The sequence below is a fragment of the Orycteropus afer genome, unplaced genomic scaffold, assembly GCF_000298275.1.
Source record: "Orycteropus afer afer isolate SDZICR_OR568_19922 unplaced genomic scaffold, OryAfe1.0 scaffold00001, whole genome shotgun sequence".
NCBI classification, from domain to species: domain Eukaryota; kingdom Metazoa; phylum Chordata; class Mammalia; order Tubulidentata; family Orycteropodidae; genus Orycteropus; species Orycteropus afer.
This window is the reverse complement of record NW_006921588.1, coordinates 20,108,491-20,131,270: the sequence shown is the minus strand read 5'-3', so window position 1 is coordinate 20,131,270 and position 22,780 is coordinate 20,108,491. Positions and strand designations below refer to the sequence as shown.

Genomic DNA, 22,780 nt, shown 5'->3' with positions numbered 1-22,780 from the left:
TGCGTGCCCCTCATAGTTATGCACTCCTGTGTGTCCTGCATTTCCTCTATGTGAATGTTGCCCCTCTGGTGCCCCGTGGTCGATTGCTCCAAGGGATGCATTTCCATAGAGTATGTGGGTGTGTCACCCTGGGTTGAGTGGTCTGCATGTACATCTTGTTTACTATTGGGCTGAAAGCCAGCTCCTAGGGATGAGTTTTATTCCAGGCCCAGAATGTATCCCAGGACTATATATAGTATTGGCGGTCTTACCAGACTCCATCTGACCAGTAATTCTGGTCATTATTGAGTTTTTGGATTTTGTTCAACGTTTTTCCTCCCACTCTATCCAAAATCTCTAAATTTGATCTTTTCCTGAGTAATTGGCATTGGTAGCCAGCCACCATCTAGTTCTTCTGGTCTCGAGGGCCATCGTGTCCTAGGGCCAATAGCTTCCAAATGCCCTTTTTTTTTTTTTTGCACTCTTTTTCACTTCCAGTGTTAAGAGACCATTAGCTGCATCTTAGATGGTCGTTTGAAAGCTTTTAAGACCCAAGGTCGCTACTCACCAATGTAGGATGAGGAACAAGGCTTTTATGTATTTTGTTGTGCCAATTGAGTGGGGTGTTCCCCAGTACTATGGTCCTGAGACAGTAGATCCATTGGATCTCTCTCCCACAGTGTCTGGGTGTCTGTGAGGGATTATCTACGTCTGTCTTCTGTTGTTTCTGTAAGGATTGCAGGCATTTTGTATCACTGGTGTCTGTGCAAGATTAGCCTCAGCTGAATCTATCCTTGGTCTAGAGTATACTGCAGTTCACTAACCCACATCTGATCCTCTCAGGTGTTTATCTGTAGCCTGGTGTTTGGTGTTAATGGTAATGCAGTATTATGGGCACACTGGTTGGTATTAGCATCTGTTGTCTATCTCCTGTGTGCACAATTTGGTGTCCCCCTTTTCCTAATGTTATCATGGTGGTCACAGACTCTCCATACATTCTTTCCCTTACCCACGTCAGTGTGTGGCCCCAACTAACCCAAAATTAATCCTTCCCTTTCCCTCCCCACCTAGTAACCTTCAGAGTGAGTTCCCTTTCCCAAGCAAACCCTTCTTTGTCTTTTTATAGTAATGGGCTTATATAGTACTTGTCCTTCTGTGTTTGACTTATTTCACTCAGCATAATGTCCTCCAGGCTCATCCACGTTGCAAGATGATTTGAGTATCCCTCATTGTTCTTTAATGTGGCATAGTATTCCATTGTGTGGATATACCATAATTTGGTCATCCACTCATCTGTTGATGGGCATCTAGGTTGTTTCCATTTCTTTGCTATACTGAATTGTGCTGCGATGAACATAGGTGCGCATATGTCTCTTTGTGCGCTGCCTCTCACCTCTTTAGGATATATTCCTAGTAATGGAATTGCTGGGTCAAATGGTATTTCTGTTTTCAGTTTTTGAAGGAAACGTCATACCATATGCCACAATGGTTGTACCATTTTACAATCCACCAGCAATGCACGAGAGTTCCAATCTCTCCGCAACCCCACCAGCATTTGTTACTATCTGATCTGTTGAACTTTGCTATTATTGCTGGGGTGAGATGATATCTCATCGTTGTTTTGATTTGCATCTCTCTAATGATTAATAATCGCGAGCAATTCCTCATGTATTTGTTTGCCGCCAGTATATCATCTTTGGTGAGGTGTCTGTTCAAGTCTTTTGTCCATTTATGAATTGGGCTGTTTGTCTTTTTGGTGTTGAGGTGTTGAAGTTTTGTATAGATTTTGGAGATAAGTCCTTTATCAGATATGTCATTGGCAAATATTTTCTCCCAACCTGTGTAGGTTCTCTTTTCACGCCTTTGACAAAGTCTTTCAATGTGTATACAAATACAATTTTTAAAAGGTGCAAGTCATTTAGCTTCTCTTCTACCTCTTGTGCATTCTGGGTTATGCTTGATAGTCTATTTATGCTGTAAATTAAGGCTCCCAGATTTGCCCCTATTTTATCTTTGATGAATTTTATAGTTTTTGGTTTTACATTTAAGTCTTTGATCCAGCTTGAGTTTGTTTTTTTGTGTTTGGGGTGACGTATGGGTCTTGTTTCATTTTTCTGCAAGTGGATATTTAGTTTTGCCAGCACCATTTGTTAAAGAGGCTGTCTCTTCCCCATTTAATGGGTTTTGGACCTTTGTCAAAGATCAGCTGTCCATAGATGGATGGGTCTATTTCTGGACTTTCGATTCTGTTCCATTGGTCTATCTGTCTATCACTGTATCAATACCATGCTCTTTTGACTACTGTGGCTGTATAGTAGGTTTTAAGATCCAGGAGTGTGAGACCTCCCACTTTGTTGTTCTTCTTCAGTAGTGCTCTGCTTATCTGAGGTCTCTTTCCTTTCCATATGAAGTTAGTAATTGGTTTTTCCATGTCCTTAAAATTTTTTTTTGGTATCTGGATCAGGATTGCATTAAATGTGTAGATTGCTTTAGGTAGTATTGACATTTTCACAATATTCAGTCTACCTATCCATGAACAAGGCAGGTTCTTTCATTTATGTAGTGCCCTTGTCTCTTGTAGTAGTGTTTTGTAGTTTTCTTTGTATAGGTTTTTTGTGTCTCTGGTAAGGTTATTCCTAGACATTTTATCTTTTTAGTAGCTATTGTAAATGGTATTGTTTCCCTTATTTCTTTATCAGAGGACTCTTTGTTGGTGTAGAGGAATCCAACTGATTTTTGTATGTTGACCTTGTATCCTGCCACTTTGCTGAACCTATTAGTTCCAGTGACTTTTTTGTTGAGTCTCTTGGGTTTTCTATGTACAGAATCATATCGTCTGCAAATAGAGATAGTTTTACTTCCTCTTTGCCAATTTGTATGCCTTTTAATTCTCTTTCTTGCCTTATTGCCCTGGCCAGGACTTCTAATACAGTGGTAAATATAAGTGGTGATAGAGGGCATTCCTGTTCGAAAGGGGGTTGCCTTGAGTCTTTCTCCATTAATAATGATATTGGCCATTGGCTTTGCATATATACCTTTTATTATGTTGAGGAATTTCCCTTCTATCCCTATTTTGCTGAGAGTTCTGAACAGGAACGGGTGTTAGATTTTATCAAATGCCTTTTCTGCATTGATTGATATAATCTTATGGTTCTTTTCTTTTTTCTTTTTTGTTTATGTGGTAGATTACATTGATTGTTTCTGATGTTGAACCATCCTTACATACCTAGTAAGAATCCCACTTGGTCAGGATGTATTATTATTTTTTTAATATATGTTGTTGGATTCTGTTGGCTATGATTTTGTTAAAGATATTTGTGTCTATGTTCATGAAGGATATTGGTTTGTAGTTTTCCTTTTCAGTGGTGTCTTTCCCTGGGTTTGGTATTAGTGTTATGCTTGCTTCATAAATGAGTTTGGGAGTATTCCATCTTTTTCTATGTCCTGGAATAGCTTGAGTAGTATAGGTGTTAACTCTTACCTGAATATTTGGTAAAATTCTCCAGTGAAGCCATCAGGGCCAGGACTTTTCTTTGTGGGGAGTTTTCTTTTCTTTTTTTTTTTAAAATGACCTGATCAATATCTTCTTTTGTTATAGGCCTGTTCAAGTATTCTATCTCTGAGTGGGATAGTTTAGGTAGGTCTTGCACTTCTAGAAACTTGTCCATCTCTTCTAGGTTCTCAAATCTATTGGAGTATAGTTTTTCATGGTAATCTGTCAGTGTCTTTTTTATTTCAGTTGGTTCTGTTGTGATGACACCCTTTTCCTTTACTATTCTTGTAATTTGCATCTTCTCTTTCTTTTGTTAGATTTGCCAGTGGTTTGTTAATTTTGTTAATCTTTTCAAAGAACCAGTTTTTTTGTTTTGTTGATTTTCTCTATGGTGTTTTTGTTTTCTGTTTCATTTATTTCTGCTCTGATCTTTATTATTTATTTACTTCTAGATACTGTAGGATTCTTTTGTTGTTCTTTTTCTAGTTGTTGGAGTTGTTGAGTTAGAGTGTTAATTTTGTTTTTTTCCTCCTCTTTGATATATACATTTATTACTATAAACTGCCCTCTAAGTACTGCTTCTGCTGTGTCTCATAGGTTTTGGTATGATGTATCTTCATTTTCGTTTGTATCTAGGAATTTTTTAATTTCACTTTTTATTTGTTCTATTACCCAGTAGTTTTTGAGCAGTGAATTGTTCAGCTTCCACGTTTGATGTTTTTTCCTTGATCTTCCTATTATTTCTAATTTTATAGCATTGTGGTCTGAGAAGATGCTTTGTAGTATTTCAATATTTTTGAATTTATTGAGGCTTGTTTTATATCTTAACATGTGATCTGTTCTAGAGAAGGATCCGTATGCATTGCAGAAGAATGTGAATTGTGCTTTTGTTGGATGGAATGCTCTGTATATGTCTATGAGGTCAAGTTGGTTGATTGTGTTGTTGAATTCTTCTGTATCTTTGTTGGTTTTTTTTCTAGTTGATCTGTCCCTCCTTGAAAGTGGTGTGTCAAACTCTCATACGACCATTGTAGAGTTGTCTACTGTCTCTTTTAATTCGATTAATATTCGCTTCATGTATTTTGGAGCACTTTCATTGGGTGCATAAAGATGTATTACCATAATGTTTTCTTTGTCAGTTGACCCTTTCAGCATCATATAGTGTCCTTCTTTGTCTCTTATGTTGTTTTTCACCTTAAAGTCTATTTTATCGGAAATTAATATTATCACTTCTGCTCTTTTTTGGTTACCGTTGGCTTGGTATATTTTTTTCCACCCCTTAACTCTTAATTTGTTTTCATCTTTGTGTCTAAGGTGGGTCTCTTGTAGGCAGCATATTAATGGGTCTTCTTTTCTAGTCCAATCTGCCACTGTCTTTCTCTTGATTGGTACATTTAGTCCATTCACATTGAGTGTAATTAGTGATAGGTATGAATTGGTTGCTGTCATTCTGTTGTGTTTTTTTGTCTTTTTGTTGGTGTTTCCTTGGTCCATATACTTTCCTGTGCTGAGTTTGGTGTGTTGTCAACTGTTTCCTCTCTTTTCTTCTTTATTGTTGGTTTTGTGCTTATTAAACCCATATGTTTTCCTTCCTTCTGGATTTTCTTAGGGAGATTGTTAATTTTCTCTGTGGTTACTTTGGAGTGAATTCTTGTCTCTACATTTTTAGAACAGTCTGTTCTATGAGGACATTGTCCTGTTTTTCTCTCCCTTTGGAATTTTGTACCTAGAACTTTTATTCCCTCTATTTGGTTAGTTGCTCTTGTTGTGTGCTGATTGACTTCCTTGGTTTTTAGAGTACAGTGTTTTATGGTCTTATTTTGAGTTTCCATTTCTGATTTGGTTTTACTGTTGATGTCACATATCCTGATTTTGTTGTTCTCTGTTGTGGGTTCTCTATTGGAAAGGCTTCCTTAAACATTTCTTGTAGGGTTGGTCTGGTTTTCACAAAATCCTTTAATTTCTGTTTGTCTGAGAATGCTTTGATTTCGCTGTCATATTTGATGGACAATTTGGCTGTATATAGGATTCTTGGTTGGAAGTTCTTTTCTTTCAGTGTTTTATATATGCCATCCCATTGCCTTCCTGCCTGCATGGTTTCTGCTGAGTAATCAGAACTCAGCCTAACTATTTGATTATTATAAGTAATATTTCTTTTTTCCCAGGCAGCTTGCAAAATTCTTTCTTTGTCTTTGGTTTTAGAGAGTTTGATTATGATATGCCTCAGTGTTTTTCTCTTGGGATCTATCCTGTGTGGAGTTCTATAAGCTTCTTGGACAAATATCTTTTCTTCCTTCATGATATGGGGGAAGTTTTCCATTAGTAGGTCTTCCACCTGATAAAGTAGACTTTAAGGTGCAAAACAACATAAGAGACAAAGAAGGACACAATATGGTGCTGACAGGGTCAATTGACAAAGAAGACATTGCGATAATAAATCTTTATGCACCCAATGAAAGTGCTCCAAAATATGTGAAGCAAATATTAATTAAATTAAAAGAGACAGTAGACAACTCTACAATAGTAGTATGAGAGTTTAACATATCACTTTCAAGCAGGGACAGATCAACTAGAAAAAAACTCAACAAAGATACAGACGAACTCAACAAAACAATCAACCAACTTGACCTCATAGATATATACAGAGCATTCCATCCAACAAGTTTAGGATCCATTGAGTTTAGGATTCGAGGCAGCCAGTATTATGGTGGCTAAATGTGGTTTTTCTGTTGGATGAGGGAGGGTAGTAGAGGTGGAGAAAGTGGGAAGAGAAGAGAGAATGAAGAAAAGCTCTAAGGTTCCAAGAGCAGTTTCTAGGACTTTGAGTGGGCTGCTAGTGATGGTGTTGTACTGTTATTCACAGGCCTGCAGCTCAAGTTCAGCAAAGACTCCAATTGTTAGGGGGCCACCACTTTCCGTCAGGTTCAGACACATGCAAAAACCCTGCTCTTGACGCCTCTCCATGCCAGAAAGCTGACCTAGGATAACTGCCCTGATCTGTGGTCTGTGGAAGGAATTCCTCCCAGGGGCTGCCCACTTGTGGTGTTAATGTTCTCTTGCTCATGGATTTTGGCAGTACTGGAGCCAGAGAAATCTCTGCTCCTACCCAGTGATCCCAAGTTTACTGATAAAAACAGGTGCTGAAGGTAGATCCGTGGAGTGGCTGCAGGTTCTGTGGTGTGGTACGTTCTCTCCACTGCCCCAGGGAGGTTTCTGTTGGCTTTTCTTGCCTGCCAGTCATTTTTCCCCTCCAGGTACTTGCATTGCCTCTTTCTCTTTTCTAATCCTATTCCCCTGAATTTGGCGTACTCTGACTTAATGAACTGTTCAGAGCACCAGAATCCCTGTTTCAAACTATTGCATCTAGTTTTTCAGGCACTAAGATGCTAGAGGATTAGTGTGGGGAATACTAAAGCGATGCCATTTTGAAGAAAATTCTGTGCTTGTCTTTTGTTTGGCTGGGGCCCACAGGAGTGAGTTCAATTCCAGGCCTGTAGGGTGACTAGGGGAATCTCAGGAGTTTCACCAGTCTCAATCAGACCAATAAGCCTGTTTTTTTTTTTTTTTAATAATTTTGAATTTTGTTTCATATTTTTCTTTTTTAAATTTTATTGTGCTTTGGGTTCAAATTTACAGAGCAAAATTTGTTTTACATTCAACAGTTGTGTACATTTGATTTCACGCCCTGATTACCATCCCCAACCATAATGCTCTCTCCTCCCCTCCTGTCCCTGTGACTACACCCTCCCTGTGCCCTTCTTAACTGTGTACGCCTGTCTGTCCAGCTTTCCCTCTATGTGAATGCTGTTCCCCTGGTGCCCCATGGCTGATTGCTTTAAGGGGTTTATCTCCCTAGAGTAGGTGTATCTCCCTAGAGTAGGTAGGTGTTCTACCTGTAGGTCTTTCTGCTGTTGGTCTGAGAGCCAATCCATAGGAGTAAGTACAATTCTAGGCCCAAAGGGTAACCTAGCGCCATAGTCTTGGGGGTTCCACCAGACTCTATCTGCTAGTAATTCTGGTAATTTTTGTGTTTTTTGGATTTTGTTCCATATTTTTCCTCCCACTCTATCCAAGATCTCTAGGTTTGATCCCTTTCTGAGTGGTTGGCATTGGTAGTTGGGCACCATTTAGTTCTTCTGGTCTCAGGGTCCATCATATCCTTGGACTATTTGTTTCCAAATGCCTTTACTCTTCTTCGCTTCAGGGGAGAGGAGACCAATAGTTGCATCTTAGATGGTCTTTCAAAAGCTTTTAAAACACTAGTCACTACTTAGGAGCTCTGGTGGTGTAGTGCCTAAGGCATTTGACTGCTAACCAGAAGGCTCGTGGTTTAGACCCTGGTTTGGGGAATCTACTTCTGTAGAGATGCTGCCTCAGAAACCCAAGGAGGGGTTGGAGGAGTCTCTATAAGTTGGGATTGACTCAACAGCAGTGAGTTTTTTTTTGAGTGAGTGAGTCGCTACTCACCAAAGTAGGTTGTTATTCCACATTATTTCTCCCACTGTATTCAGGATCTCCTGCACTGATCCCTTTCTGTGGTTGGCAGTGGTATTTGGGAACCATCTAGTTCTGGTCTCATGGTCATGTAGGCTGAGGTCGCTTGCAATTTTTTAAGATCCTAGTCACTGCCCACCAAAGTAGGAGGTAAAACAATGTTTTGTGTACTATGTTATGCCAATTGAACCTGATGTACCCTACAACCATGGTACTAAGTCTGCAGGCCTAGCCACTCACTCCCTCATGGTACTTAGTTGAGGCTAAGAAGTTATCATAACTTTGTCCCCTATTAGCTCTGTAATACATATAGACATTTTTATAACACATACAAATATGTATGTAGGAATAGCATGAGCCAAACCTGTGTTATTGTTAATGTTTTGAGGAGCCATCAGACTGTTTTCCAAGTGGATATATAATTTTGCGTAATTACCAGCAATGATTGAGGGTACCAATTTCTCTACATCCTAGCCCATATTTGTTGTTTTCCATTTTTTTTTTTTTTAATTTTAGCCATCCTAACCAACCAACCAGTTGCCACTGAATTGATTTTTGACTCATGGTGATCCCATGTGTTTCAGTGTAGAGCTGCGCTCCATAGAGTTTTCAATGGCTGTGATCTTTTGGAAGTAGATTGCCACACCTTTTTTTCCGAGTAGCCTCTGGGTGGATTTGAACTGTCAATTTCCATTACATTTAAGCTGTACATGTAACTGTTTGCACCACCCAGGGACTCCTAGCCATCCTACTGTTGTTGTTAGGTTCCAGCTCCAACTCATAGTGACCCTGTGTACAACAGAACGAAACATTGCCTGGTCCTTTGCCAGCCTCACAATCCTTGCTATACCTTAGCCCATTGTTGTAACCACTGTGTCATTATATTTTATTGAGGGCCTTCCCCTTTTTCACTGACCCTCCCCTAACCATTCTAGTGAGGATGAAGTGCTAACTCATTGTGACTTAGTTTGCATCTCCCTAACAGCTAATGAAGGGGAGCTCTGGTAGCATAGTGCCTAAGGCATTTGACTGCTAACCAGAAGGCTGGCGGTTCAAACCCACCAGCCACTCCTGGGAAGGAAGATTGGGCTACTTCCATAGTGGTACCGTCTCGGAAAGCCATGGAGGGGTCACTATGAGTCGGATCCGACTTGACGGCAGTGAGTTTGGTTGTTTTGGTTTAATGGCTAATGAAGGAGCTCTGGTGGTGAAGTGGTTAAAGCATTTGGCTGATACAATAGGCACGTGTATACAGACCTAAGTTTACTAATGGTTACTGAGGCCAAGTGGGAGAGATGAAGAAGGGGGGACTCACTGAGGTTCTCTTAAGGGGATGAGAAACTTTAGAAATGGAATGGTAATAGTTGAACAACATGACAGACATAACTAATGTCACTGAATTGTACACATGAAGAACATTGAAATGGCAAATGATTTGTTTCATGTATATGTACACACATGCATGTAAAGAATCACAGTTTTTTAAATACAAAATAAAAACCAGAAGATACACAAATGGTCAAAAGTCACATGAAAAGATGCTCAACTTTATTAGCCATTGTTGTATACTGTTGAGTTGATTCTAACTCCTAGTGATCCTACAGGACAATGTAGAACTACTCCATAGGGTTTCCAAGGCTGTAAATCTTTATGGAAGCAGACTGCCTCATCTTTCTGCCATAGAGCAGATGGTGGGTTTCAACCACCAGACTTCTGGTTAGCATCTGAATGCTTTAACCACTTCACCACAGAGCTCCTACGATGGCTAGCTCAAGTCAGACCAAACTTTCAGTTTGTGGCAGTTAAGGTATGTGTCAACTTGGCTGGGTAGCTGGATGTAGTTATTCCCCATGATGGATTGGTAATCAACTCCATGGTGGAATCTGCTGTGAGCAGTTGAGTAGCTGTTTTAGGAATGTGGTCTGCTTCCGGTATATAACAAGCAGCTTTGGGATTGGTCTGCAGCTCTTGGCACACTTGAATCCTGCATGTAGTCAAGTTGTCGTTCAGCAACCTGCCACACTGTCTGCTGATCTGTTAATGGACTGGAATCAATGGCTTACCGTGTGGTTTGGTAATATCAGGACTGTGCCTTTTTATATGTTGACCTTGGGTTTGTCAGCCTCAGCGGTCAGCAGCTGTGTGAGTGAAGAAAGCCTCTAGCCGGGAGCAAGAGGCAGAGCTGAAGCCCAAGGTCGAAGGTCTTTTACCCAGCCCTTAGTGCCTGGCACGTTGAGCTCAGACTGCTAGCCTCCAAAATTGTTAGAGAGTAAACTCCTGTTTGTTAAAGCCATCCCATTTGTGGCATAAATTATGTTAGAGCAGCACTAGAGGTAACCGAAACAGTTTTTCAGAGGCTCCTAGCAAGATCCAAAACCCACATTAGTCAGTCTTTTCTCAGGAGGGTGCAATCTTTAGTCTTTGGGTTATTGTACCCTCCCTGCTCTGCAAGGGCTCCTTTAGTGGCTCCCAGACTGATTGGAAACAGTACACTGAATAGACTGCCCACAGGCAGCTATAGCCCTCAGTCCTTGGTTGCCCCTCCCTTCCCTTCTCTGTGAGGGCTCTGAGTCCGGCCAGACTATAGTGTTAGTCTGTCAGGCCACCTCCAGACCAGTCATAATATACTTGCTGAACATCCCAGTAGCAAGGTCTGTCCACTTTGTTTTGGAGCCGGAGATCAGGGCCCTTTCCTTTGCACAGGAAGGAGAGCCATAGGTCAAGTAGGGTTGTGGCTTCTGCCAATCATCTGCCATGCTGGGAGTGGGAGGGGTAAAGAGTTGTGAGGAGTTCTGTGCTATTAGTTTCAGAGCCAGAGATTAGGGCCTTCCCCAGTACACAGGGGAGTCCTATTGATGGCTGGTATGGAAACAGCTGGCAGTTTGGGAATGGCTTGGGGATTTTCACAATGGAAAGAGCAGGGCATAGTCACCCCGAACATCCCGCGCAGTAGTTAGTTCTGTGCTATTAGTTTCAGAGCCAGCAGTCAGAGGTTGTTCCCAGGGTACAGGAGACTCATGTGTTGGCTGGTGCTACGGAGTAGCTGGTCACAACACTGCTGTGCTGGGAGGAGGGGAGAGGACATCCTAAACGATCTGCCTGAAAGGTCTGTGCTTTTCATTTTGGAACCAAAGATCAGGGGTCTTTCTCCGTGCACTAGAGACCTGTGTGCCGGCCACAGTGGCTGCTGAACCACTCGGGCTGGGTGGTGGAGTGGTGAAGACAGTGGAAGAAGTACTTTTTCTAGCACATGATTTGTCCTCGTCTTTATTCAGTTGTCAGTTCCTTGTTAGCATTTTTTGCCCATTATTTCAGATTTCCTACTGGGCTGAAAACAGGGATCTTGTTGTTAGGTGCTGTAGAGTCAGCTCTGACTCATAGTGACCCTGTGTACAATAGAACAAAACACCGCCCAGTCCTGTGCCGGCCTCACAATCCTTGCTATACCTGAGCCCACTGTTGCAGCCATTGTGTCACTACAACTCGTTAAGGGCCTTCTCCTTTTTTGCTGACCCTCTACTTTATCAAGCATGATGTCCTCCAGGGAATGGCCCCTTCTGACAATATGACAAAAGTAGGTGAGGTGAAGTCTGGCCATTCTTGCCTCCAATAAGCAGCATCACGGTAAATGGAGAGCAGATTGATGTTGTCAAAAATTTCATATTACCTGGATCCACAATCAACACCACTGGAACAGCAGTCAGGAAATCAGATGCCGCAATGCACTGGCAAATCTGCTGCCAAAGACCTCTTTAAAGTTCTGTAGAGCACGGGTGTCCCTTTTAAGAGTAAGGTGTGCCTAACCAAGCCATGGTATTTTCAGTTGCCTTATATGCTTGTGAAAGCTGGACAATAAATAAGGAAGATCAAAGAAGAGTTGATGATTTTGAGTTGTGGTGCTGGCAAAGAATACTGAATGTACCATGGACTTCCAGAAGAACTAACGGGTCTAGTAGCTCTTATTGATATTCTTGTGAGGAGGCTCAAGATCTTGGATCTGCTTATGCTGTCATCTTCCCAGAATTGCTATCTCTACTTATTCATCCCACCTTCTCCAGTACTTGCTCAGACATAAAATACTTGTTTGTATTTTATACATTCTTTATATAATAGGGGGTCAATCTAGGCAAATAATCAACTTTATAGATTTACACATAGTTAATTGAAATGGACAACTACACACAGTTTTGGTACTAGATATTTCCAGTATAGTTGAGTTTTGTAAAAAAGCACGTTAGAACTATACTATTGAAAAATTCTTTAGTTCTGAGGACGTTTACTTGCTTTGTCTCAAGTTTGAGCTGCAGTCACCAATATGGACTCAGTGGTACAACTGATCATTTTTTTCCTGACATTGTCATATTCTCTTCACCACATTCCTTGTGGGGCCGGGCCTATATCACCTTACTCATCTTTGCATTGTTTCCTGTGGTGTCTAGCACAAAATATTGTGAATTGTAAATGTCTAATCTCTTTGATGGATTGAGTTGAATCAGCTTCCATAAAAATATTTTCCTTCTTAAGTAGGAAGTATACTCTTGAGGGTAAATTTATCGGTGAGAAGCATATCTAGGGTTTTTTTTTTTTTTGTTGTTGTTGTTGCTGTTAATTAATTGGTGAATATATTCAACACAGTAATTTAAATATTTGCTTCAAATAACTTACTAACAGGGGCTATTTTGAACTTGAATTGCTTTGTCCTACCTCAGGTAATTTCTGTGACACCTGAACGCTCACACCTCTCCATCCCAGAATTTCACAGAAAACCACCAACCACACATTTTGAGGTGCAGATAGCTTGCTTTATTTTGTTCTTACTATTTCAAGGAGGTCCAACAATTAGAACTAACAATTTTTTCCTGCATGAAAAGAACTACATCAAATTAATGTTTGGGCAGTTAGTAATATTGGAACGACAGCTTTATTTTGTTGTTGTTCTTGTTTGTTTTTGCTGTGGCTCATTGCCTAGTTGCCCAGGTTCTTTATGTGTAATTTAAATTTAGAGCTACCACACAAAGGCAATTGGCTGCACCCTTGGACCTCCAAGAGTTGGCACTGTTCCGGCATAGGAATACTTGAATAGCTTGGTTAAATGAGGGGATGGCCAGGCGATGTTACTTTTCCAAGCTATCCAGGCACTCTCTATGTCAGAATCAGTGTGAGATGGGCGAACAAAGTGTTGGCCGTTACACTTTGCTCTGGTAATAATTAAGTCATGATAATTTTGAGTATGACATCATCAGCAAATGTAAGACATTAAAGTGTTGCTTACAGGAGGGTAAATGCAAACATCACCAATGCCTTACATTTCTGATTCAATAGGTATTGGCGCACATGTCAGGTAATGTGCATAGCATCATCTTTTAGGTGGACAGGATATCTTCAATGGGGAATTTCTCAACCCATTGAGGCATACTTAGACATCAACATTATGTTGAGGCACGGAGATTGATTAAGTGTTGAGCAGGGTATTCGTTCCACAAGAAACTTTCTCCTACCAACTGTTAGTTTCAAAAGTTACATTGTAAAATGTCATAAAATAAAAGGTACAAAACTTTATAACCGTTTATCCGGCTATATACAGTATGTACATGTCACAAGCAAATGTATAATATTCTTAGGTAAATACTTATGAAAAGGTTGTTTTGAACTGTGACTCATTAAGTTGATACAAAACTATTTTTTTTTTTAAATATTTACAGATCAGAAAGATTAGTCCATGTGAATCTTTTGTGAAAAGTTAAGAATAAGTGTGCATATGAGAGCACAGGCCCTCTTACATACAGGCCCTCTTACATGGATCGAATATTTATATTAACAGTAGCAGAGTCAGATCCATATTCATTCCCTAAGCTCAGGGTATAAAGTCCACCATCTTGTTTCTGTACGTCCATGATGATCAGAGTTGTCAGGTCATCTGTGTTTTCAATATGGAATCTTCCTTGTTGTTCTTGATTTTGAATTTTCCTTCCACCACAGGACCATGTTATTTCAGGGGTAGGCTCACCCGTAAAAGCACAGGCTACTGTTAGAACTTTGCCTTCATCAATGCTGATGTCGGGGGGAAGAGCTTCAATTTTAGGTGGAATTCCTTTATGAACAACAACAACAACAAGTTTTAGGATCACTGAAGAAAAGAATGATTTGCTTTCTACTGAATTGTAAATACTAAATACTAGAGACTACACCATACTATTAGGCTTAGCTACTCCATTTATTGCTCACCTCTTATGCCTGCTTTAAGCATTCTACTAGTTGAACTTTCCAGTTGTGTCATACTAGATTGGCCCATAAAACTGCTGGAACTCATTTGTACAAAAGACTCTTTCATAGAGGACATGCTTTGGGCAGACATGCTTGCAAATTTCATTTCAGTCATGCTGCTAGCACTGCTGCTGCTGAAACTGCTGAAAGACGCCTCCTGCTTAGAGGCAGACATTTGGACTGACTGAGACGAGAAGCTTCCTTGCAAGCTCGTGTCACCACTTGTCCTCAATATTACCTCTCTGGAAGGTTCTTCAACTAGAGCTGTGGAGCATAGCAGATACACAGTGAACATCAATGACATCTGGTTAATTGGTGACATCTGACATTTCATGATTTACTGAAAGTAGATCATTAAATGAGTGACTTACATACACACACACACACACACACACATAGAAACATAACCCAATTAGCTCTCGAAGCATAAGCAAATACATATATACATACATTTGTGAAGAGCTAGCTTAGTGTCTCCAAGAAATGAATCCTTATATTTCTACCATTATATTTCATGCAGGTGCTAGGAATCACCAGGAGAAAAATGAGTAATCACATAGAAAACAATTCATATATGGTACATTCTGAAAACGGCTGGAATCACAGGGCGAGTAATAGCATTTCACTTTGAAATTTAACTGATCCAATGCTTTGTTTAGCTGTAAAGAAACTTTGACCATAAAGGATGAATTCACATAGGATGCCTTTTTCTTATATATGTAATTTAACCAGATTTCTGAGAGAGTCTGCTGTGCTTTGAAGAAAAAGGCAAAAAACAAAAACAAAAACAAAAAAACTTAACCAACTAAGGAAAATGGCAAAGATTTACTTACGAAGGACCATTAAGGAAGCTGTAGCTGAACATTGGCCCCGGAAATTTTTGGCCTTAATTGTGTACTTTCCACTGTCGCTTACTGATGCATTTCGGATTTCAAGAGAATACACGTTTTTGGAGCGACTTACTCTGATATTTGAAGAAACAGAAATCTAAAAAGAAAGAAGGAAAGAAGTGTTTCTTTAGGTTTTCAGGAGTAGATGTGGTATTTTAAATTTTCTTCAATAACATAATCATAATTGAACTTACTGGCAGGTTGTCTTTAAACCATTCGATTTCAGGGGATGGCTCACCACTGATTTCACAAGAGAAGAGAACATTTTGTCCTTCGTTAACATTTTGAGATCTGGGCTGAGAGATGAAGGCTGGAGCATCTGAGAGCTCTTTGCTCAGAGCCATATCAAAGTGGCACTTGACGATGCCTTGACTGGTTTTGCCTATGCAGGTCAGGATTCCCTCATCTTTGTGGCTGGCTTGCCTGATGGTTAGGGTCTGATCACTGCCTGAGATGCCATATCTGTATTCCTCTGAGTTGGTGAGCTCTCTTCCATTCAGTACCCATTTCACATCAGTGGCACCGGCAATGTTGGCTTTTAAAGTCACTTTTTGACCATCGGTAATGCTCATCTGAGTAGAAAATGCTTTAATCTCAGCATGAGTTTCGATTTCTTTTGATGCCTGTGATGTTTTAGTGATTTCCTCATGGACAATAGATTTTTCCTGGGAGACGGCTTCTGATTTCTTGATTTCTTCAGAAATCAGGACCTTTGAAGCTTTCTCCTTGAGGGCTAACTTTTCTTGAGATTTTGCCTCTGACATCTTGATTTCTTCAGAAATGAGGGCTTTCTGGGAAATCTCCTCTTGGACAACTGCCGCCTTCTGAGATACAATTTCAGAGGCCTTCTGTGTAGACACTTTCTGTGCCTCAGTGTCTTTCGCAGCTAAAAAAGAAACCTCTGTAAGGCAAACTTAGTGGGAAGAGGCCCAACCTTTTACTCTTTTGAGGACTCTGCATGTGAATAATTTACTAATTTACAGAGAAAGAAAAAAATATGTCTACTTATGTATACAGTATGGGTAATACCTAATTCTTTCTCAGCTTAGATCGTGGAAAATTGTCATGAATGACTTATGAGATCAGTGCAATGATTCCTTAAACTATGACTTTAACAAAAAAAATTGTATTTTACAAGATCGATATATATGAAAGCAAACTACTTTTAAATTGGGAAAAGTGATAAGTCTTTCATTAACTCTGTTCTGCTTGGAAAATTGGGAGAGTGAAGGTTTACGGAAGGACTACTACATTCCTGGGAGCAAGCTGGCCCTATGGAATCCAATCGAACACATACAATTCCAAAAAAACCAAACTCACTGCCCTCAAGTCTGATCCGACTCATAGCAACCTCTCCTTGGGTTTCTGAGGCGGTATCTACAGAAGCAGATTGCCCACTCTTCCTTCCGAGGAGTGGATGGTGGGTTTGAACCGCCAGCCTTCCAATTAGCAGTCAAATGCCTTAGGCACCATGCCACCAGAGTTCTTATACATGCAATTAGGCACTTTAATAAATCCTTTTTATGCCATGGAAAATATCCTGACTTCATATATGTGCTCTTCATTTGTGTACAAAAGGTATTCTGGAACATGGGAAAGTTTTATTTTTAATACTTTTATGTGTGTGTTTTAATGGGGGGAGGTGTTTAAAAATGTTACCTTACTATTATTGCTTTATGAATACTGCTGGTAAGAACAAAAGCCAACATACCTTTTATTGTTAATTTGCAGCTAGAAAACACAGATCCAGCTGCATTTGTTACAGTACAGTTATAAAGCCCGCTGTCAGAAGCATCAGTCTTTTGTATTTCTAAAATGAATCCTTTTTTGTCTTCAGAGAGTTTATATTTACCTCCTTGTGTAATAGCCTGCAGAATATAAGCAGTTTGATTTTTTAAAAGTCATTTAATTTTAGAGTTTATTTAGGGGATGAGGGAAGGGACTGTTTTTATGAAGACAAAAATAATATAAAATTCAAGAATTTTTTTACCTTTCCATCCTTTGTCCAGGTGATAGTTGGCCAGGGTTCTCCAGTAGCTTTCACTACCAGTTTAGCAGTACTGTCTGAAGAAACAGTTGTATCCTGCAACCCAGTAACAATGACTGGTTTTGAGGAAATTGGTTCAGCAGTTTTTGGTTCCGTTTTCTTGGTTTCTGTTGACTCGGCAGTTTTCTGAGCTGGTCTCTTGGATTCTGATATACTTGACACCTTCTCATGGATGCTCTTAAAGGCTTGACCCACAAATTGGAAGCTAGTTTTGGAAGTTCCACCTTCACCAGAAATCTCACAAACGTATTCTCCGCAGTCTGATTCTGTGAGGTTATGGATTTTGAGCTCATAGGTACCATCTGCTGAATAATGAAACTGGAAATGGCCGTTTTCCTTCAGCTTCTTGCCGTCTTTGTACCAGGAGACTTCTTTCGCACATAGTATGCTACTTTCCACAGCACAAGTCAGCTTTGCAGTATCTTTAGAAGCTTCTGCTTTCAAAGACTGAGTTATCTTTGGGGCGGAGACTGGGAGGTGCTGACTTTTCTCTGTCGGTGTGGGTTTTGTCTCTGTGGGTGATGTAGCTTTTGGGTGAGAAGTCACTGGTTCAGGTGACTTCACTCGTTTTGGAGACTTAACTGCTTCTGGGGATTTCACTCGAGGCTCTGGCGATTTGACTCTTGGTGGTGCTGTAACAGCCTTTTCAGTAACCCTGGGCTTTTGAATAGTCAAAGTAAACTGTGCTTCTTGTTTCCCTTCACTGTTTTCTACCACCACACTGTAGGTGCCCTCATCGGAAGCCTGCACTGAAGAGATCTCAAAGGTTGATTTGTACTTCGTGGTGGTCAAGTGGTGTCGGGCAGAAGCACTTACTACTTGTCCTCCCCGCAGCCACGTGACAGTGGGAACTGGCTCACCATCTGTATCGCAAGAAAATCTTGCAGACTCGCCTTCATATACGGTGATGGACCGTGGCTTTGTTAGAATTCTTGCTGCCAAAGTCGTCTTAATCTTTCTGTGTGTGGATTTTTCATCCAGCGACTTTTCTTCTAAAGCAGAGCTTTTCATTTCTGCAGCTGCGTAGTGTTCATACGATGCGAGACTTTCTCGTGTCTCTGTCATCTCTGATTTCACTTCCCTGACTGAAGAAGAAGCTTCCATCTCAGATGTTTTCTTGAATGATGAAACTGCATATGCTTCCGTTTTCGTCAGCTCAGGGAAAACAGATCTGGGGACCTCTTCGTCTCTGCGCCTGGAAGCGTAGGTGGTAAAATCTCCTCCTGTTACATCCAAGGTGGCATAGTCAGAAGCCTCACCTTTGTAGTTGGTACACACAACACGGTATGTTCCGCTGTCATCAATATGACAGTCCAGAATTTCCAGGGTCAGGACCCCACTCATGTTGGTATAATGAATCTTGCTGCTTTCTTGGAGTTCTACACCATTGTGGTACCATTTAACCTCGGCAGTTGGCTTAGACTGAACATTTAAGATGAAACGTGTATTTTGGCCACATGGTACCCGGTGAGAGCGCATTCTCAGTGTGATTCGCGGGCTGTGGTCCAGTGTAAAAGGTTGCTGACTCAAAACTTCATACTTCCTTTCTGATGTCTTCTGAGTTTTTAGAGCCGCTTTCATGGACTCATACCTAGAAAAAATATCAAATCTTGCAGACCTCTCAAATCTAGAGAGTGATCTCTCACTAGACACAGGGCTGGGGGAACGTGGGCGAGTTCTCTCTGGAGTAGGGGACCTTCTTTCTGTGTCATCTTCATATTCCTCAGCAGGTTGTGGACGTGGCCGGATCAATTCCGACACTGGCCTCATTAATTCAATATAAGTAGGAGACAGGGAGCGTCGTCGTCTCAGTAGTCTAGACACAGATGATGATGATTCTCTTTGAGCACGTTTTGAGATTTCATATTCTTCCTCAATTTCTGTTATTTCTGTCACTAGTCGCTGTTGTCTTGATTTCTTTCTAGACTTTTCTTCTTTGGACATGTGGTCAAGTTCACTTTTGTATTCTGAGAGACGCTGGATGGTTGTAACGGGACGAAGCAATTCTTCATCCTCTTTCTCGGCCATGATTCTTTGCCGTTGTTTCGGCTGCCGATAAGAGGCCCGGGCGTGCCGTTCCTGCAGTTCTGCATAACTTGTGCTCGTTTCAGCCTTAGTTGGAATGTGGTAGGTTGAGTATCTGAAGTCTTTTCTTGTTTCCTCCACCTTTACGTGAGCTTTTGGTGAAGAGTAACGGAGACTGGAAAGCTCAAAACGTGGAGGGCTGCGGCTTGGGGGTGAAGCTGAAAAACCTAATTCAAGCTCTTCTTCAAGACGCAGTCTCTCTTCCTCTGTTCTCTTCATTGCTAAGTAGTCGTCAATAGGAAGGAGTAATTCTTCATCTGACATGTCACCAAGAGAACGTCTCCTAGGTCTGTAATAAAAGTAATAATCAGGGGAAGGTGTACGCCGGCGGGCTGGTCTCACCATTTCAAGATCATCTTGGGTCAGCTTGGGAATACGCCATCTAGGTCTGTATTGATCTGTAATGCGTGGAAGAGGCATCACATAGAACTGCTCCCACCTTGAGAGGCGGATGCGCTTGGGTCTTTTCTGTACAACTCTGTCAAGTTTCCCAGGCATTTCAAACTGATCACGGATCTTTTTATACCATTTCATGTCAGACATAGGCACAAACTGCTTAATGTGCTGGTCTTCTTCTATGGTAGTCTGTTTGTACTTGCGTGGCACTGGTACTTCATAAGGCATACGGAGTTTTCTTTCCTCCTTCTTTTCTTCCTGCTCCAATTTAAATTCCCCTTTCACGGTCTTTGTGCTTACAGCTGGTTTGTAAAGGATGGCAGCTTCTCTTAGAGCCTCTTGGGCTACTTGTGTCAGTGGCACAGTTTCAGTTCCAGAAAGAATTTCAGCCATTCTTAGTGTCTTGTCAATTTGTTTTTGTATATGTCGTTCGCGCTCCTCTTTACTTTTGAATTCCTGCTTGATGTACCTCAAGCGTTCCACTTGTAGGTGAGCCTGGCAGCTGGTGGATCCAGCTGTGTTTGTGGCAGTGACTCTGTAATAACCTGTGTCTTCAGGCAAAGTGTCCCTGATGTGCAGAGCATAATAATCCAAGCCTTCATGGACAATTTCAATGTTAGGCCCGAGGGATAATGGCTGACCATTCTTCTCCCATTTTAATGTTGGCAGGGGGATACCAGACACTCTGATTTCAAAGCAGACACTCTGGCCTTCTTGGCATTCTGCATTTGCCAGTAGCCGTTTGAACATGGGTCTTAAGGTTGTAGCTGTTGGAGGTGGATGTGGGGTTACAGTCAGCTTTGCTTTACAGCTGTCTTCACCATATTTGTTCCTTGCCACAACCATATACTCAGCATCATCATCTATAGTTATGCTATTGATGGTTAATTGGTAAAGACCCTTGTCAGACTCAAATGTATACTTCCTGTCATCATCACCTGGTTTGATTTTCTGACCTGATTTATACCATGTTACACGAGGCTCCGGGTGGACAGTTATGGTTACTCCAAACCGGACATTTTCACCCACGTAAGCTGTCATGTTATAGAGAGGCAAGGTAAATTCTGGTGGCCTCTCCAGGAGTCTCATTGTATCTGTTCTGCGCTTAATTTTCTTTGTGGCTCTACGGCAGTAGTAGTCATAAATTTCCCTCACACCTTTAACAAATAGCTCTGCATAAGAACTGGCTTCACCGTAGTCATTGACTGCTTTGCATCTGTAGGTACCGTCATCAAATTTGGTAATGTGTTTGACATACATGGTGGCCAGTCCATCTTCATAGGTGATTTCATATTTCTCACTGTTCTCCAGTTGTCTGACACCAAAGTACCAGGTCACTTGGGTAGACTGATCATAATTTTCAATTTTGCATACGTATTTGACATATCCTCCTTCTTCTCCAACTGCATGCATTATCTGTCCAGAAACTGGGCCGATATCGATGGAGGCAACTTTAACTTTAGCAACGCTCACTCCTTTTTGAGATCGAATTGCACCACCACAGGAGATTCGGGCTGCCGACACAACCATGTTCAGGTCTTTCTTGATCAGGGTGTGGTAGTACCGCCGGTGTTTTAATGTTCTGATAACTTTAGTACTGACTTTTTCTATCTTCTGCTTCAGCCATGGGTGCTGGAGTGCCTCAGATGCTGTCATGCGTGATTTTCTCTCTCTCACTAACAGCCGATCAACGAAGTCCATGGCTTCAAGGCTAATCTCTTTGAATGCTTCTTCATCAAAAACATATTCAGCATTCATGATATTCTCAATTATCTGTTGGTTAGTTTCAGCCAGGAATGGGTTCATACCACTCAATAGCACGTATACCAAGGTTCCAAGTGACCACATGTCTGTGGCTGTGCTGACAACATCATGATGGTGGACTTCAGGTGCATAGTATTCAGGGGCAGTGAACTGAAGCCTAAAGTTGTCCCCTGGCTTCAGCTGACGGGCTTGACCAAATTCTATGATTTTAATGGTGGAGCTTCTTCTTGTTTGGTAAATGATATTTTCTGGTCTAATGTCAAAGTGTCCAATGTTATGACTGTGTAAGTACTCAAGTGCTTCACAAATCTGGCGGACATAGCTAACAATTTCCCTTTCATTAAGTTCAAAAGCACTTGTGTTGATGCGTTCAAATATATCAAGCCCTGATATGAACTCAAAGATCATGACTAGTTCTTCCATGCTTTCAAATGATTCATGGAGATATAAGATGTTTCTGTGTCTAGCAATGTTTAGAATGGAAATTTCCTTCTTTACCAAAACCTGGTCAGTCCCTTTGACTTTAACAAATTTGGCCATGTATGTCTTCTTTGAGGATGTTTCTATACAACGGTGAACAATTCCAAACTGTCCACGCCCAAGGTCTTCAGCAATCATATATTTCTCATAGAGTTCCTTGGTTGAAGAGTGAGATGCTTTAGTCATGGAAACTTCCCTGGTTTCATCTACCTCTTCATCATAGTTCATGGCTCTGCTCTTATCTTCTTTGGTTATGGTTGGTTCTGAAGGCTCAGAAGGCTTGCTGAGGCCAAATTTATTCTCAGCTATTACACGGAACTGGTAACTTGTTTTTCCAAATAAATTGATCACAGTATACCGTGTTTCTCGAGCCTGTCCTACACGGAGCCATCTCTCTGCAGTAGTTGCACATTTTTCAACAATGTAGTTGGTGATTTTGCTGCCACCATCGGAAGCTGGTTCAGTCCATGTTAAGTTGACGGAATCTCTTGAGACATCGCTAACTTTGACTCCTCTGGGTGGGTCAGGAACGTCAGCCACATCCAATTCAACTGTCTTCTGATCAATTCCAAATCTGTTTTTAGCACAGACCACATAGAAACCGGCATCTTTTCTCTCCACTCCATTGGGGAAAACAAGTGACGTGAAGGATCTTGTGACAATAACTTGGTAGTGGCCATTATTGTCGATGAGATCTTGTCCTTTCTGCCAGGTAATCACAGGATCTGGTTTGCCACTGAAAGGGATCTTGATGCTGATCACCTCACCTCGGAGAGCATGGACTGCTCCCATGCCTTCAAGAGTTTTAGGCAAGTGTATCTTAGCTGGAACTGTATCGGAATAAAAGAAGAGAGAATATTGTTTAGCAACATCACTTCCTCCCAAAAT

General features: G+C 41.0%; 1 protein-coding gene across 1 annotated transcript in view; it reads right to left on the bottom strand.

Moving 5' to 3' along the window:
• Positions 1-13,758: 13,758 nt before the first annotated feature.
• Positions 13,759-22,780, bottom strand: part of TTN (titin) — a 284,216-nt gene continuing 275,194 nt past the window's right edge. Inside the window, 6 exon segments of the mRNA XM_042780925.1 lie at positions 13,759-14,057; positions 14,192-14,494; positions 15,064-15,217; positions 15,315-16,006; positions 16,832-16,988; positions 17,111-22,722. Of these exon segments, the coding sequence (XP_042636859.1) occupies positions 13,759-14,057; positions 14,192-14,494; positions 15,064-15,217; positions 15,315-16,006; positions 16,832-16,988; positions 17,111-22,722 (7,217 nt within the window).